The 17500-nt window shown below is 46.0% G+C and overlaps 1 protein-coding gene across 17 annotated transcripts in view; it reads right to left on the reverse strand.

Moving 5' to 3' along the window:
- The window catches only part of LOC103021387 (ankyrin repeat and fibronectin type-III domain-containing protein 1), a 314758-nt gene that overhangs the window by 272106 nt on the left and 25152 nt on the right, over positions 1-17500 (reverse strand). For 14 of the 17 annotated variants that reach the window (XM_049474004.1, XM_049474002.1, XM_049474001.1 and 11 more), the window contains exons 4-6: positions 7301-7493; positions 6936-7143; positions 2258-2455 (exon numbers count right to left, since the gene is read on the reverse strand). The exons of 2 other annotated variants lie outside the window; for them this stretch is intronic. In XM_049474004.1, coding sequence (XP_049329961.1) covers positions 2258-2455; positions 6936-7143; positions 7301-7493 — 599 coding nt within the window. The remainder of the gene's footprint in view (positions 1-2257; positions 2456-6935; positions 7144-7300; positions 7494-17500) is intronic. One more of the 17 variants, XM_049474000.1, reaches the window with a different exon arrangement.

Consider the following 17500-nt stretch of genomic DNA (forward strand, 5'->3'; position numbering starts at 1 on the left):
TGTAGAGCTATCCGGCGATCACTCATACGATCAATGCCTCCTTAACTTCTGGTGTTTTCCCCACTGCTTTCAAACAAGCACATGTGACACCACTGCTTAAAAAGCCTTCTCTCAACCCCGCCCAGGTTGATAACTACAGACCGGTCTCACTGCTACCCTTTCTCTCTAAAACACTCGAGAGAGCAGTTCTAAATCAGGTCTCTGGCTTCCTCTCCCAGAATGACCTTCTGGACCAGAACCAATCTGGGTTCAAGAAAGGACACTCTACCGAGACGGCTCTGTTGTCTGTGACTGAAGCGTTGAAAACTGCCAGAGCTGCAGGTCAGTCCTCAGTGCTCATTCTGCTGGACCTCTCGGCCGCCTTCGACACGGTCAACCACGACTTCCTCCTAACTATACTCTCAAACATGGGGATCGCAGATAATGTGCTGTCATGGTTCAGATCAGACCTCACTGGGCGCTCGTTCAAGGTGTCGTGGCAAGGACAGCTGTCCTCAGCCCGCTCCTTATCCACTGGGGTTCCCCAAGGTTCGGTACTGGGACCCCTTCTCTTCTCCATATACACTGCCTCTCTTGGTCAGGTTGTCCGCTCACACGGATTTTCCTACCATTGCTTTGCTGATGACACCCAGCTATACCTGTCGTTCTCACCTGAAGATAACTCAATCTCTGCACGGATATCGCAGTGTCTCTCTGACATATCCTCATGGATGAGGGAGCATCACCTTCAATTAAATCTCTCAAAGACTGAACTTCTGGTCATACCAGCAAAACCATCTTTTCAACACAACTTCTCTATAAGCATCGACTCTCTCTCTCTCTCACCGACAAAGGTTGCTAGGAACCTGGGTGTTCTGGTTGATGACCAACTCTCCTTCACGCACCATGTGGCCTCAGTTGCTCGGTCCTGCCGCTTTGTGCTCTATAACATCTGAAAAATTAGACCGTTCTTGACGCAACAGGCCACCCAACTCCTGGTACAAGCGGTCGTCATCTCACTCCTCAACTACTGCAATGCCCTGCTAACTGGCCTCCCGGCCTGTGTAGTAAAACCACTCCAGATGATCCAGAATGCAGCAGCACGTCTGGTCTTCAACCAGCCAAAACGGGCACATGTCACCCCGCTGCTCATTGAGCTCCACTGGCTACCGGTTGCTGCTCGCATCAAATTCAAAGCTCTTACAATCGCCTACAAGGTGATACAGAACAGGCTCCTTCCTACCTGCACTCACTCCTAAAGGCTTACGCTACCTCCCGGCCGCTGCGCTCCTCCAGTGAACGTCGCCTCGCTTTACCAAACATTCACACAAAGCAATCCAGACTGTTCTCATACAGAGTTCCCCAATGGTGGAACAAACTACCTTCCACTACCAGATCAGGAGAATCTCTCACTATCTTTAATAAACTCCTGAAGACAGAGCTCTTCAAAGAGCACTTACTCTCCTAACACCTCTAACTAACTACCTTCCACTACCAGATCAGGAGAATCTCTCACTATCTTTAAGAAACTCCTGAAGACTGAGCTCTTCAAAGAGCACTTACTCTCCTAACACCTCTAACTAACTACCTTCCACTACCAGATCAGGAGAATCTCTCACTATCTTTAATAAACTCCTGAAGACTGAGCTCTTCAAAGAGCACTTACTCTCCTAACACCTCTAACTAACTACCTTCTACTACCAGATCAGGAGAATCTCTCACTATCTTTAATAAACTCCTGAAGACAGAGCTCTTCAAAGAGCTCTTACTCTCCTAACACCTCTAACTAACTACCTTCTACTACCAGATCAGGAGAATCTCTCACTATCTTTAATAAACTCCTGAAGACAGAGCTCTTCAAAGAGCACTTACTCTCCTAACACCTCTAACTAACTACCTTCTACTACCAGATCAGGAGAATCTCTCACTATCTTTAATAAACTCCTGAAGACGGAGCTCTTCAAAGAGCACTTACTCTCCTAACACCTCTAACACACTAACTACTTCTAACCTCATTTCCTTCTTCCTCTCCTTCACTCCTCTATCCTATTATTCCCCTTTGACCTCCTTTTATCCCTATCCAAAGATGTTTTTCCTTTAAACTTATTTTACATTGTACTTGACTATTGTAAGTCGCTTTGGACAAAAGCGTCTGCCAAATGTAATGTAATGTAATGTAATGTAGAGTGAGTGTGTGTGTGTGTGTGTGTGTGTGTGTGTATTGTAAGTGTGTGTGTGTGTGTGTGCGTGTGTGTGTGTGTGCGTGTGTGTTACTCACTTGCATGTGTGTATCCGGTCTGCATGCGTTTGTAGAGGCGGAGCCTCCACTCCCAGGCCTTTAGCTGTTGCTCTCTCTCTGTCTCCTCCCTCTCTGCTGGCCCCACCCCTCTGACCCGTGCAACAAGTTCAGAAACCCGAAGCTCCGCCTCTTGCACCAAAGCGGTCAGGTGAACAGCCCGGCTCTCTGGATCCATAACTGCGTGCGTGCACACACACACATATATTAACACATATATACACACGCACACACATCTGTACACACACATATATTAACACATATATACACACGCACACACATCTGTACACACACATATATTAACACATTTATACACACGCACACACATCTGTACACACACACACATATATTAACACATATATACACACACGCACACACATCTGTACACACACACATATATTAACACATATATACACACGCACACACATCTGTACACACACACACATATATTAACACATATATACACACGCACACACATCTGTACACACACACACATATATTAACACATATATACACACGCACACACATCTGTACACACACACATATATTAACACATATATACACATGCACACACATCTGTACACACACATATACACACACACACATATATACACACACACATCTATATACACATATATACACACACACATATATTAACACATATATACACACGCACACACATCTGTACTGACACATATACACACACACAAACACACACACATATATACACACACATATCTATACACATATATACACACACATATATTAACACATATATACACACGCACACACATCTGTACACACACATATACACACACACACATATATACACACACATATCTATACACATATATACACACACACATATATTAACACATATATACACACGCACACACATCTGTACACACATATACACACACACATGTATACACACATATATACACACACACATCTATACACATATATATTAACACATATATACACACGCACACACATCTGTACACACATATACACACACAAACACACACACATACACACACATATCTATACACATATACACACACACATATATTAACACATATATACACACGCACACACATCTGTACACACATATATACACACACATGTATACACACATATATACACACACACATCTATACACACATATATACACACATATATATACACACACATCTATACACACACATATATTATATATCTATACACATATATACATATACACATATATACATATCTATACACATATATATATATATACATATACACACACATATATTAACACATATATACACACACACATCTGTACACACATATACACACAAAAACACACATATATACACACATATCTATACACATATATACACACACACATATATTAACACATATATACACAGGCACACACATCTGTACACACATATATACACACACATATGCACACACACACACATATTAACACATATACACACGCACACACATCTGTACACACACATATACACACATATATACACACACACACACACATATATTAACACATACACACGCACACACATCTGTACACATACACATATATTAACACATATACACACATATACACACACATGTATACACGCACATATATACACACACATATATATACACATATCTATACACACATATATTAACACATATACACACATCTATACACATTTATATATATATATATAAAACACACACACACATCTGTACACACACATATATACACATATATACACACACACAAACACACACACATATATATACACACACATACATACACACGCATATATACAGTATATAGTGTGTGTAGCATGTGTGTCTGTGTGTATAGTGTGTGTAGTGTGTGTGTGTATAGTGTGTGTGTAGTGTGTATAGTGTGTGTATACTGTATATAGTGTGTGTGTATAGTGTGTGTATAGTGTGTATAGTGTAAGTGTGTATAGTGTGTGTGTGTATAGTGTGTGTGTGTGTTTAGTGTGTATAGTGTGTGTGTGTTTGTGTAGTGTGTATAGTGTGTGTATAGTGTGTATAGAGTGTGTGTGTGTATGTGTATTGTGTGTGTGTGTGTATAGTGTGTGTGTGTGTGTGTAGTGTGTATAGTGTGTGTGTGTAGTGTGTATTGTGTGTGTGTAGTGTGTGTGTAGTGTGTATAGTGTGTGTGTATGTGTGTGTATAGTGTGTGTGTGTGTATGTGTGTATAGTGTGTGTGTGTGTATGTGTGTGTATAGTGTGTGTAGTGTGTATAGTGTGTGTGTATGTGTATAGTGTGTGTGTGTGTGTGTGTGTGTGTATAGTGTGTGTGTGTGTATAGTGTGTGTGTGTATGTGTATAGTGTGTGTGTGTGTGTGTATGTGTGTGTGTGTGTGTGTTTAGTGTGTATAGTGTGTGTGTATAGTGTGTATAGAGTGTGTGTGTGTGTGTAGTGTGTTTGTGTGTGTGTGTGTATAGTGTGTGTGTGTGTGTGTGTATAGTGTGTATAGTGTGTGTGTGTATAGTGTGTATAGTGTGTGTGTGTATGTGTATAGTGTGTGTGTGTGTATGTGTATAGTGTGTGTGTGTATGGTGTGTGTATAGTGTGTGTGTGTGTATGTGTGTGTGTGTTTAGTGTGTATAGTGTGTGTGTGTTTAGTGTGTATAGTGTGTGTGTGTGTGTAGTGTGTATAGTGTGTGTGTGTGTGTAGTGTGTATAGTGTGTGTGTGTGTAGTGTGTATAGTGTGTGTGTGTATAGTGTGTATAGTGTGTGTGTATATGTGTATAGTGTGTGTCTGTGTGTGTATGGTGTGTGTATAGTGTGTGTGTGTGTATGTGTATAGTGTGTGTGTGTGTGTATGGTGTGTGTATAGTGTGTGTGTGTGTATGTGTGTGTGTGTTTAGTGTGTATAGTGTGTGTGTGTGTGTAGTGTGTATAGTGTGTGTGTGTGTGTAGTGTGTTTGTGTGTGTGTGTGTGTGTAAAGTGTGTGTGTGTGTAGTGTGTATAGTGTGTGTGTGTTTGTGTGTGTGTAGTGTGTATAGTGTGTGTGTGTATAGTGTGTGTAGTGTATATAGTGTGTGTGTAGTGTGTAGTGTGTGTGTGTGTGTAGTGTGTATAGTGTGTGTGTATAGTGTGTGTAGTGTATATAGTGTGTGTGTAGTGTGTAGTGTGTGTGTGTGTGTAGTGTGTATAGTGTGTGTGTATAGTGTGTGTAGTGTATATAGTGTGTGTGTAGTGTGTAGTGTGTGTGTGTGTGTAGTGTGTATAGTGTGTGTGTATAGTGTGTGTAGTGTATATAGTGTGTGTGTAGTGTGTGTGTGTGTGTAGTGTGTATAGTGTGTGTGTATAGTGTGTGTAGTGTGTGTATGTGTGTGTGTGTGTTTAGTGTGTATAGTGTGTGTGTGTAGTGTGTATAGTGTGTGTGTGTAGTGTGTATAGTGTGTGTGTGTATGTGTGTGTGTTTAGTGTGTATAGTGTGTGTGTGTGCAGTGTGTATAGTGTGTGTGTATGTGTGTGTGTTTAGTGTGTATAGTGTGTATAGTGTGTGTGTATAGTGTGTATAGAGTGTGTGTGTACTGTGTATAGTGTGTGTTTAGTGTGTTTAGTGTGTATAGTGTGTGTAGTGTGTGTGTGTGTTTAGTGTGTATAGTGTGTGTGTGTATAGTGCGTGTAGTGTGTTTGTGTGTGTGTGTTTAGTGCGTGTAGTGTGTATAGTGTGTATAGTGCGTGTAGTGTGTTTGTGTGTGTGTTTAGTGTGTATAGTGCGTGTAGTGTGTTTGTGTGTGTGTTTAGTGTGTATAGTGCGTGTAGTGTGTGTGTAGTGTGTGTGTAGTGTGTGTGTTTAGTGTGTGTAGTGTGTGTGTAGTGTGTTTGTGTGTGTGTGTGTGTGTGTGTGTTTAGTGTGTATAGTGTGTATAGTGTGTGTGTGTGTATAGTGTGTGTGTGTATAGGGTGTATAGTGTGTGTGTGTGTGTGTGTGTATAGTGTGTGTGTGTGTATAGGGTGTATAGTGTGTGTGTGTAGTGTGTGTGTTTAGTGTGTATAGTGTGTATAGTGTGTGTGTGTATAGTGCGTGTAGTGTGTGTGTAGTGTGTTTGTTTGTGTGTGTGTGTGTGTGTATAGTGTGTGTGTGTAGTGTGTTTGTGTGTGTGTGTTTAGTGTGTGTAGTGTGTGTGTTGTGTGTATAGGGTGTATAGTGTGTGTGTGTGTGTGTGTGTGTATAGTGTGTGTGTGTGTAGTGTGTGTGTAGTGTGTTTGTGTGTTTGTGTGTGTGTGTTTAGTGTGTATAGTGTGTGTGTGTGTAGTGTGTGTGTTGTGTGTTTGTGTGTGTGTGTGTGTGTATAGGGTGTATAGTGTGTGTGTGTAGTGTGTTTGTGTGTGTGTGTTTAGTGTGTATAGTGTGTGTGTTTAGTGCGTGTAGTGTGTGTTGTGTGTTTGTGTGTGTGTGTGTGTGTGTATAGGGTGTATAGTGTGTGTGTATAGGGTGTATAGTGTGTGTGTGTGTGTGTGTGTATAGGGTGTATAGTGTGTGTGTGTAGTGTGTTTGTGTGTGTGTGTGTGTATAGGGTGTATAGTGTGTGTGTATAGGGTGTATAGTGTGTGTGTGTAGTGTGTTTGTGTGTGTGTGTGTGTGTGTGTGTTTAGTACTCACAGTGGGGACTCTCTGTAGCTCCGTGCAGCAGCAGGGTTCTGGTTATGGGGACGTTGTTGGTGAGGATGGAGATGTCGAGGGGAAGAAGGCCGTCGCTGTTCGGAGTTTTCAGATCCAGATCTTCAGAGCTGAACTCCTTCAGCAGCTTCTGGACCAGATCCAGATCCTGCTGCTCCACCGCCTCGAACAACAGCCTGTTACCCTGCAACTACACACACACACACACACACTGTCAGCCTGTACCCCGTTACTATGCTCTTATAATGTGTTTCCAGTTTCTAGACGCTTTACTAGAAACACCTCTATATAAATGTGCTCTACAGGCGTACAGGCGCAGTGCGGTGCTGGTGCGAGTATGTTCTCACCGGGGCAGCGTGGTGAACATGCTCCCTGTTGGAGGGTCTGGCGGCGGCGGCCGGGCCGGGGCGGAACTTTCCGGACAGGTTCCTGTAGAGGCGGCGGGCGGCACTGGGTGGAGATGAGGAGGACACGCTGGAACACTTCCGCATCGCAGACCTCCGCGACTCCCAGACCTGCTGAGTCGTCTCGCACTCAGCCCTGATCACACACACATTATCCTTTTATCACTTTTAGAAACAGTGTGTAAATGTACAGGTCAGTGATTTCAGACACTACATCTGCATAGTGAACCTCTTGGAGAGAGATCGGTGAGCACTGGACACGACTTCACTACACACACTCAGTGATGAATCCAGGTTCTGTTTGGGTTCTGATGGCGGTCAGGTTTGAGTTTAGAGGTCTTTGCTGTGGAGCAACACACTGCCCCAACAATCTGTTGGTATGACTCAGGTTCTGAGGAGCATCTCACAGTGACAGTCGGTCACCCCTAGTAGTGAACACTAACAGTTCAGTGATATGTACAGGACATTTTATATGATAAATTTTATGGTACAGATTTCCACTGGAACCAACCCCAGCTGATTTTACAGTGCCTGAGCACGACTGGCACAAACACGTTTTCACCATTATTGGTTTATTTATTAATTATGTAATAGAGAGATATTGTGTTAATAATATTAAAGGGAACAGCATTACTGACTTCACACATGCTCCCACTGAACCGTTCACAGTACTGAAGCTCACACTTATAAGACAAACTGTGTCTGTGTGTGTGTGTGTGTGTGTGTGTGTGTGTGTCTGTGTGTGTAAAACAATGACGCATGGAAAAGCTACAACTTTCCACTGTCAGTTAATTCTGCACATACATATAAGTCACATATCAGTACAGACACACACACACAGACACACACACACACAGACACACACACTTACTCACACACACACACAGACAGTGTTGGGGCTGCAGTGATAATGGGGGAGTTATTTTGGTAAAGGCAGGTATGTGCAGCCAGAGATAAAAGCGTGTGTATTTGTGGCCGCGGAGATCAGTTTCAAAGACTGGGTTAAATCTACTGGCTTAAGCACACTCACACAAACACACACACTCACGTCTGCATAAGCACACACATCTGCATACACACACATCTGCATACACACACATCTGCATACACACACATCTGCATACACACACATCTGTGTACACACACACACACACAAATATTTTATACTTTTTGTTTCCATATACAATGTAAAAAACAAAAGGAAACAAAATATTTCTGAAAACTGTCTGAATATTGTGACGTACAGATCAAAGAGATCATACAGATCAAACAGATCAAATATATCATACAGATCAAATAGATCAAACAGATCGTACAGATCAAATAGATCAGATCAAACAGATCAACTAGATCAAAGAGGGAGTTACAGCATTTCTTGTTTCTTCATTTATAGATTAAGGATTCTCCCAGTGATACTGAACACCAAGACTCCCGAACACCAGCACTCCTGAACACCAGCACTCCCGAACACCAAGACTCCTGAACACCAGCACTCCCGAACACCAAGACTCCCGAACACCAGCACTCCCGAACACCAGCACTCCCTAACACCAGCACTCCCTAACACCAAGACTCCCGAACACCAGCACTCCAGAACACCAAGACTCCTGAACACCAGCACTCCCGAACACCAAGACTCCCGAACACCAGCACTCCCGAACACCAGCACTCCCGAACACCAGCACTCCGGAAAACCACCACTCCCGAACACCAGCACTCCCGAAAACCACCACTCCCGAACACCAGCACTCCCGAAAACCAGGACTCCCAAACACCAGCACTCACGAACACCAAGACTCTGGAACAGCAGGATTCCCAGACACCAGCACTCCCGAACAGCAGGATTCCCAGACACCAGCACTCCCAAACACCAGCACTCCCGAACACCAGCGCTCGCGAACACCAGCACTCCCGAACACCAGCACTCCCGAACACCAGCACTCTCGAACACCAGCACTCCCAAACACCAGCACTCCCGAACACCAGCACTCCCGAACACCAGCACTCCCGAACACCAGCACTCCCGAACACCAGCATTCCCGAACACCAGGACTCCCGAACACCAGCACTCCCGAACACCAGCACTCCCGAACACCAGCACTCTCGAACACCAGCACTCTCGAACACCAGCACTCCCGAACAAAGGGACTCCCGAACACCAGCACTCCCAAACACCAACACTCCTGAACACCATCACTCTCGAACACCAGCACTCCCGAACACCAGCACTCCCAAACAACAGGACTACCAAACACCAGCACTCCCGAACATCAAGACTCCCGAACACCAAGACTCCCGAACACCAGCACTCCAGAACACCAGCATTCCCGAACACCAGGACTCCCGAACACCAGCACTTCCGAACACCAGCACTCCCGAACACCAGCACTCCCGAACACCAAGACTCCCGAACACTAGCACTCCCAAACACCAAGACTCCCGAACACCAGCACTCCCGAACACCAAGACTCCCGAACACCAAGACTCCCAAACACCAGCACTCTCGAACACCAAGACTCCCGAACACCAAGACTCCCGACCACCAGGACTCCCGACCACCAGGACTCCAGAACACCAGGACTCCCGAACACCAGCACTCCCGAACACCAAGACTCCCGAAAAAAAGGACTCCCGAACACCAAGACTCCCAGACACCAGCACTCCCAAATACCAACACTCCCGAACCCCATCACGCTCGAACACCAGCACTCCCGAACACCAGCACTCCCCAACACCAGGACTCCCAAACATCAAGACTCCCGAACACCAGCACTCCCGAACACCAGCACTCCCGAACACCAGCACTCCTGAACACCAGCACTCCCGAAAACCAGCACTCCCGAACAACAGCTCTCCCGATCACCAGGACTCCCGAACACCCAGACTCCCAAACACCAGGACTCCCGAACACCAGTACTCCCGAACACCAAGACTCCCGAACACCAGCACTCCCGAACACCAGGACTCCCGAACACCAGCACTCCCGAACACCAGCACTCCCGATAACCAGCACTCCCGAACAACAGCTCTCCCGATCACCAGGACTCCCGAACACCAAGACTCCCGAACACCAGGACTCCCGAACACCAGTACTCCCGAACACCAAGACTCCCGAACACCAAGACTCCCGAACACCAGCACTCCCGAACACCAGCACTCCCAAACAACAGGACTACCAAACACCAGCACTCCCGAACATCAAGACTCCCGAACACCAAGACTCCCGAACACCAGCACTCCAGAACACCAGCATTCCCGAACACCAGGACTCCCGAACACCAGCACTTCCGAACACCAGCACTCCCGAACACCAGCACTCCCGAACACCAAGACTCCCGAACACTAGCACTCCCAAACACCAAGACTCCCGAACACCAGCACTCCCGAACACCAAGACTCCCGAACACCAAGACTCCCAAACACCAGCACTCTCGAACACCAAGACTCCCGAACACCAAGACTCCCGACCACCAGGACTCCCGACCACCAGGACTCCAGAACACCAGGACTCCCGAACACCAGCACTCCCGAACACCAAGACTCCCGAAAAAAAGGACTCCCGAACACCAAGACTCCCAGACACCAGCACTCCCAAATACCAACACTCCCGAACCCCATCACGCTCGAACACCAGCACTCCCGAACACCAGCACTCCCCAACACCAGGACTCCCAAACATCAAGACTCCCGAACACCAGCACTCCCGAACACCAGCACTCCCGAACACCAGCACTCCCGAACACCAGCACTCCCGAAAACCAGCACTCCCGAACAACAGCTCTCCCGATCACCAGGACTCCCGAACACCAAGACTCCCAAACACCAGGACTCCCGAACACCAGTACTCCCGAACACCAAGACTCCCGAACACCAGCACTCCGAAACACCAGCACTCCCGAACACCAGCACTCCCGATAACCAGCACTCCCGAACAACAGCTCTCCCGATCACCAGGACTCCCGAACACCAAGACTCCCGAACACCAGGACTCCCGAACACCAGTACTCCCGAACACCAAGACTCCCGAACACCAGCACTCCCGAACAGCAGCACTCCCGAACACCAGGACTCCCGAACACCAGCACTCCCGAACACCAGCACTCCCGAACACCAAGACTCCCGAACACCAGGACTCCCGAACACCAGGACTCCTGAACACCAGCACTTCCGAACACCAGCACTCCCGAACACCAGCACTCCCGAACACCAAGACTCCCGAACACTAGCACTCCCAAACACCAAGACTCCCGAACACCAGCACTCCCGAACACCAAGACTCCCGAACACCAAGACTCCCGAACACCAGCACTCTCGAGCACCAAGACTCCCGAACACCAAGACTCCCGACCACCAGGACTCCCGACCACCAGGACTCCAGAACACCAGGACTCCCGAACACCAGCACTCCCGAACACCAAGACTCCCGAAAAAAAGGACTCCCGAACACCAAGACTCCCAGACACCAGCACTCCCAAATACCAACACTCCCGAACCCCATCACGCTCGAACACCAGCACTCCCGAACACCAGCACTCCCCAACACCAGGACTCCCAAACATCAAGACTCCCGAACACCAGCACTCCCGAACACCAGCACTCCCGAACACCAGCACTCCCGAACACCAGCACTCCCGAAAACCAGCCCTCCCGAACAACAGCTCTCCCGATCACCAGGACTCCCGAACACCAAGACTCCCGAACACCAGCACTCCCGAACACCAGGACTCCCGAACACCAGCACTCCCGAACACCAGCACTCCCGATAACCAGCACTCCCGAACAACAGCTCTCCCGAACACCAAGACTCCCGAACACCAGGACTCCCGAACACCAGTACTCCCGAACACCAGTACTCCCGAACACCAAGACTCCCGAACACCAGCACTCCCGAACACCAGCACTCCCGAACACCAGGACTCCCGAACACCAGCACTCCCGAACACCAGCACTCCCGAACACCAAGACTCCCGAACACCAGGACTCCCGAACACCAGCACTCCCGAACACCAGCACTTCCGAACACCAGCACTCCCGAACACCAGCACTCCCGAACACCAGCACTCCCGAACACCAGGACTCCCGAACACCAGGACTCCCGAACACCAGCACTCCCGAACACCAAGACTCCCGAACACCAGCACTCCCGAACACCAGGACTCCCGAACACCAGCACTCCCGAACACCAGCACTCCCGAACACCAAGACTCCCGAACACCAGTACTCCCGAACACCAGTACTCCTGAACACCAGCACTCCCGAACACCAAGAGTCCCGAACAAAAGGACTCCCGAACAGCAGGATTCCCAGACACCAGCACTCCCAAACACCAACACTCCCGAACACCATCACTCTCGAACACCAGCACTCCAGAACACCAGCACTCCCAAACACCAGGACTCCCGAACACCAAGACTCCCGAACACCAAGACTCCCGAACACCAAGACTCCCGAACACCAGCACTCAAATTTCAGAAACACTAACCTTCATCACTCTTCCAGATACAAATCAAACACATGATATTTCATGAGAAAAAGCCTCCTCTGACTCTATACACAGACACTATACACACACACACCTTCCCTTATATTTCTGAAAACTGTCTGAATATTGTGACGTGCAGATCAAACAGATCAAAGAGATCATACAGATCAAACAGATCACATAGATCAAATAGATCATACAGATCAAACAGATCAAATATATCATACAGATCAAATAGATCAAACAGATCGTACAGATCAAATAGATCAGATCAAACAGATCAACTAGATCAAAGAGGGAGTTACAGCATTTCTTGTTTCTTCATTTATAGATTAAGGATTCTCCCAGTGATACTGAACACCAAGACTCCCGAACACCAGCACTCCTGAACACCAGCACTCCCTAACACCAGCACTCCCGAACACCAAGACTCCTGAACACCAGCACTCCCGAACACCAAGACTCCCGAACACTAGCACTCCCGAACACCAGCACTCCCGAACACCAGCACTCTCGAACACCAGCACTCCCGAACACCAGCACTCCCGAACACCAGCACTCCCGAACACCAGCACTCCCAAAAACCACCACTCCCGAACACCAGCACTCCCGAAAACCAGGACTCCCGAACACCAGCACTCACGAACACCAAGACTCTGGAACAGCAGGATTCCCAGACACCAGCACTCCCGAACAGCAGGATTCCCAGACACCAGCACTCCCAAACACCAGCACTCCCAAACACCAGCACTCCTGAACACCAGCACTCCTGAACACCAGCACTCCCGAACACCAGCACTCCCGAACACCAGCACTCTCGAACACCAGCACTCCCAAACACCAGCACTCCCGAACACCAGCACTTCCGAACACCAGCACTCCCGAACACCAGCACTCTCGAACACCAGCATTCCAGAACACCAGCATTCCCGAACACCAGGACTCCCGAACACCAGCACTCCCGAACACCAGCACTCTCGAACACCAGCACTCTCGAACACCAGCACTCCCGAACACCAGCACTCCCGAACACCAGCACTCCCGAACAAAAGGACTCCCGAACACCAGCACTCCCAAACACCAACACTCCTGAACACCATCACTCTCGAACACCAGCACTCCCGAACACCAGCACTCCCAAACAACAGGACTACCGAACACCAGCACTACCGAACATCAAGACTCCCGAACACCAAGATTCCCGAACACCAGCACTCCCGAACACTAAGACTCCCGAACACCAGCACTCCCGAACACCAGCACTTCCGAACACCAGCACTCCCGAACACCAGCACTCCCGAACACCAAGACTCCCGAACACTAGCACTCTCAAACACCAAGACTCCCAAACACCAGCACTCCCAAACACCAAGACTCCCGAACACCAAGACTCCCAAACACCAGCACTCTCGAACACCAAGACTCCCGAACACCAAGACTCCCGACCACCAGGACTCCAGAACACCAGGACTCCCGAACACCAGCACTCCCGAACACCAAGACTCCCGAAAAAAAGGACTCCCGAACACCAAGACTCCCAGACACCAGCACTCCCAAATACCAACACTCCCGAACCCCATCACGCTCGAACACCAGCACTCCCGAACACCAGCACTCCCCAACATCAGGACTCCCGAACATCAAGACTCCCGAACACCAGCACTCCCGAACACCAGGACTCCCGAACACCAGCACTCCCGAACACCAGCACTCCCGAACACCAGCACTCCCGAACACCAGCACTCCCGAAAACCAGCACTCCCGAACACCAGCACTCCCGAAAACCAGCACTCCCGAACAACAGCACTCCCGAACACCAGCACTCCCGAAAACCAGCACTCCCGAACACCAGCACTCCCGAACACCAGCACTCCCGAAAACCAGCACTCCCGAACACCAGCACTCCCGAAAACCAGCACTCCCGAAAACCAGCACTCCCGAACACCAGCACTCCCGAAAACCAGCACTCCCGAAAACCAGCACTCCCGAACACCAGCACTCCCGAACACCAAGACTCCCGAACACCAGCACTCAAATTTCAGAAACACTAACCTTCATCACTCTTCCAGATACAAATCAAACACATGATATTTCATGAGAAAAAGCCTCCTCTGACTCTATACACAGACACTATACACACACACACCTTCCCTTACACACTGTTCCACATCCACAAGAACTGCTGCAACATGACTGCAAACTTCCCCTAATCTGAGTCACAAACACTGAAAATCAGATTCTTACCAGCAGATTCTCAAATTGTTTTTTAACAAGTAAACTATGGAGGACCAAAAATGACATAAGTATAAATAAATAAATGCACATTTCTACATTTATTTATTAATTTATTTCCACATTTCCATTCATTTATTTATTTACCTATACAATTATTTATATGTGTATTTATTTAATTATTTATTCATTAATATGTGCATTTATTAATATATGTATTTATTTCAACATTTATATATTTATTCATTTATTTATATACTTATTTATTTCTACATTTATTGCATTTATTTATTTATACTTATGTTATTTTTGGTCCTCCATAGTAAACACGCGTGCTGTCGTTTTTCTCACAACTCCTCACTCCTTCTTATCTATAAATCATGCAGAGTACGTGTTGGATAGCGTCTGACTTGCTCCAACCTCACCATACACTATAGTGATGCTTCTCTACTACAGAAAAAAAATATTCACAACTTTTACACTGAGAAAGTAATTATATGGGTCTAAACTGCAGTACGCTTTCACTGCCTCTCTGGTGTAACACACTCCGTTTCAACAAGATACTGATTCACATCTGGGTAGATCACCTCTGATAAGCGTTTTAATCAGAGGAAAAAAACTTCCCTCATAAATCCTTAACAAAATGATCAGAAAAAGAGGTTTGATCATTAATTACTAATTTCTGACCGTATGTTTCCTCTGTTTTTGGGAGATTTGTGAAATATGCACTCTTATTTTGACAGCTGTATAGTTGAAAATAGCGCCACCAGAAGCGTCGAAGGAACAGACATGCGCAGTAGCTCTGTTATTGTTTTCCCTCATTGAAACGGTCTATACACATACACTATACACATACACTATACACATACACTATACACATACACTATACAAAGAGACACTATACACATACACTATACACAGAGACACTATACACAGAGACACTATACACAGAGACACTATACACATACACTATACACATACACTATACACAGAGACACTATACACATACACTATACACATACACTATACACAGAGACACTATACACAGAGACACTATACACTCACACACACTATATACATACACATACACTATACACATACACTATACACATACACTATACACAGAGACACTATACACATACACTATACACAGAGACACTATACATATACACTATACACATACACTATACACAGAGACACTATACTCTCACACACACTATATACATACACATACACTATACACATACACTATACACATACACTATACACATGCACTATACACATACACTATACACAGAGACACTATACACTCACACACTATACACATACACTATACACATACACTATACACAGAGACACTATACACAGAGACACTATACACATACACTATACACATACACTATACACATACACTATACACATACACTATACACATACACTATACACAGAGACACTATACACTCACACACACTATATACATACACATACACATACACTATACACAGAGACACTATACACATACACTATACACATACACTATACACATACACTATACACAGAGACACTATACACTCACACACACTATATACATACACATACACTATACACATACACTATACACATACACTATACACAGAGACACTATACACTCACACACACTATACACACACTATACACATACACTATACACAGAGACACTATACACTCACACACTATACACATACACATACACTATACACATGCACTATACACATACTCTATACACATACTCTATACACAGAGACACTATACACTCACACACACTATACACATACACTATACACATACACGTACACTATACACATACACTATACACATACACTATACACAGAGACACTATACACTCACACACACTATACACATACACTATACACATACACTATACACAGAGACACTATACACTCACACACACTATACACAGAGACACTATACACATACACTATACACATACACTATACACAGAGACACTATACACTCACACACACTATACACATACACATACACTATACACATACACTATACACATACTCTATACACATACACTATACACAGAGACACTATACACTCACACACACTATACACATACACTATACACATACACGTACACTATACACATACACTATACACATACACTATACACAGAGACACTATACACTCACACACACTATACACATACACTATACACATACACTATACAAATACACTATACACAGAGACACTATACACTCACACACACTATACACATACACTATACACATACACTATACACATACACATACACTATACACAGAGACACTATACACTCACACACACTATACACATACACTATACACATACACTATACACAGGGACACTATACACTCACACACACTATACACTCACACACACTA

Source organism: Astyanax mexicanus, unplaced genomic scaffold (assembly GCF_023375975.1).
Source record: "Astyanax mexicanus isolate ESR-SI-001 unplaced genomic scaffold, AstMex3_surface scaffold_50, whole genome shotgun sequence".
Taxonomy (NCBI): domain Eukaryota; kingdom Metazoa; phylum Chordata; class Actinopteri; order Characiformes; family Acestrorhamphidae; genus Astyanax; species Astyanax mexicanus.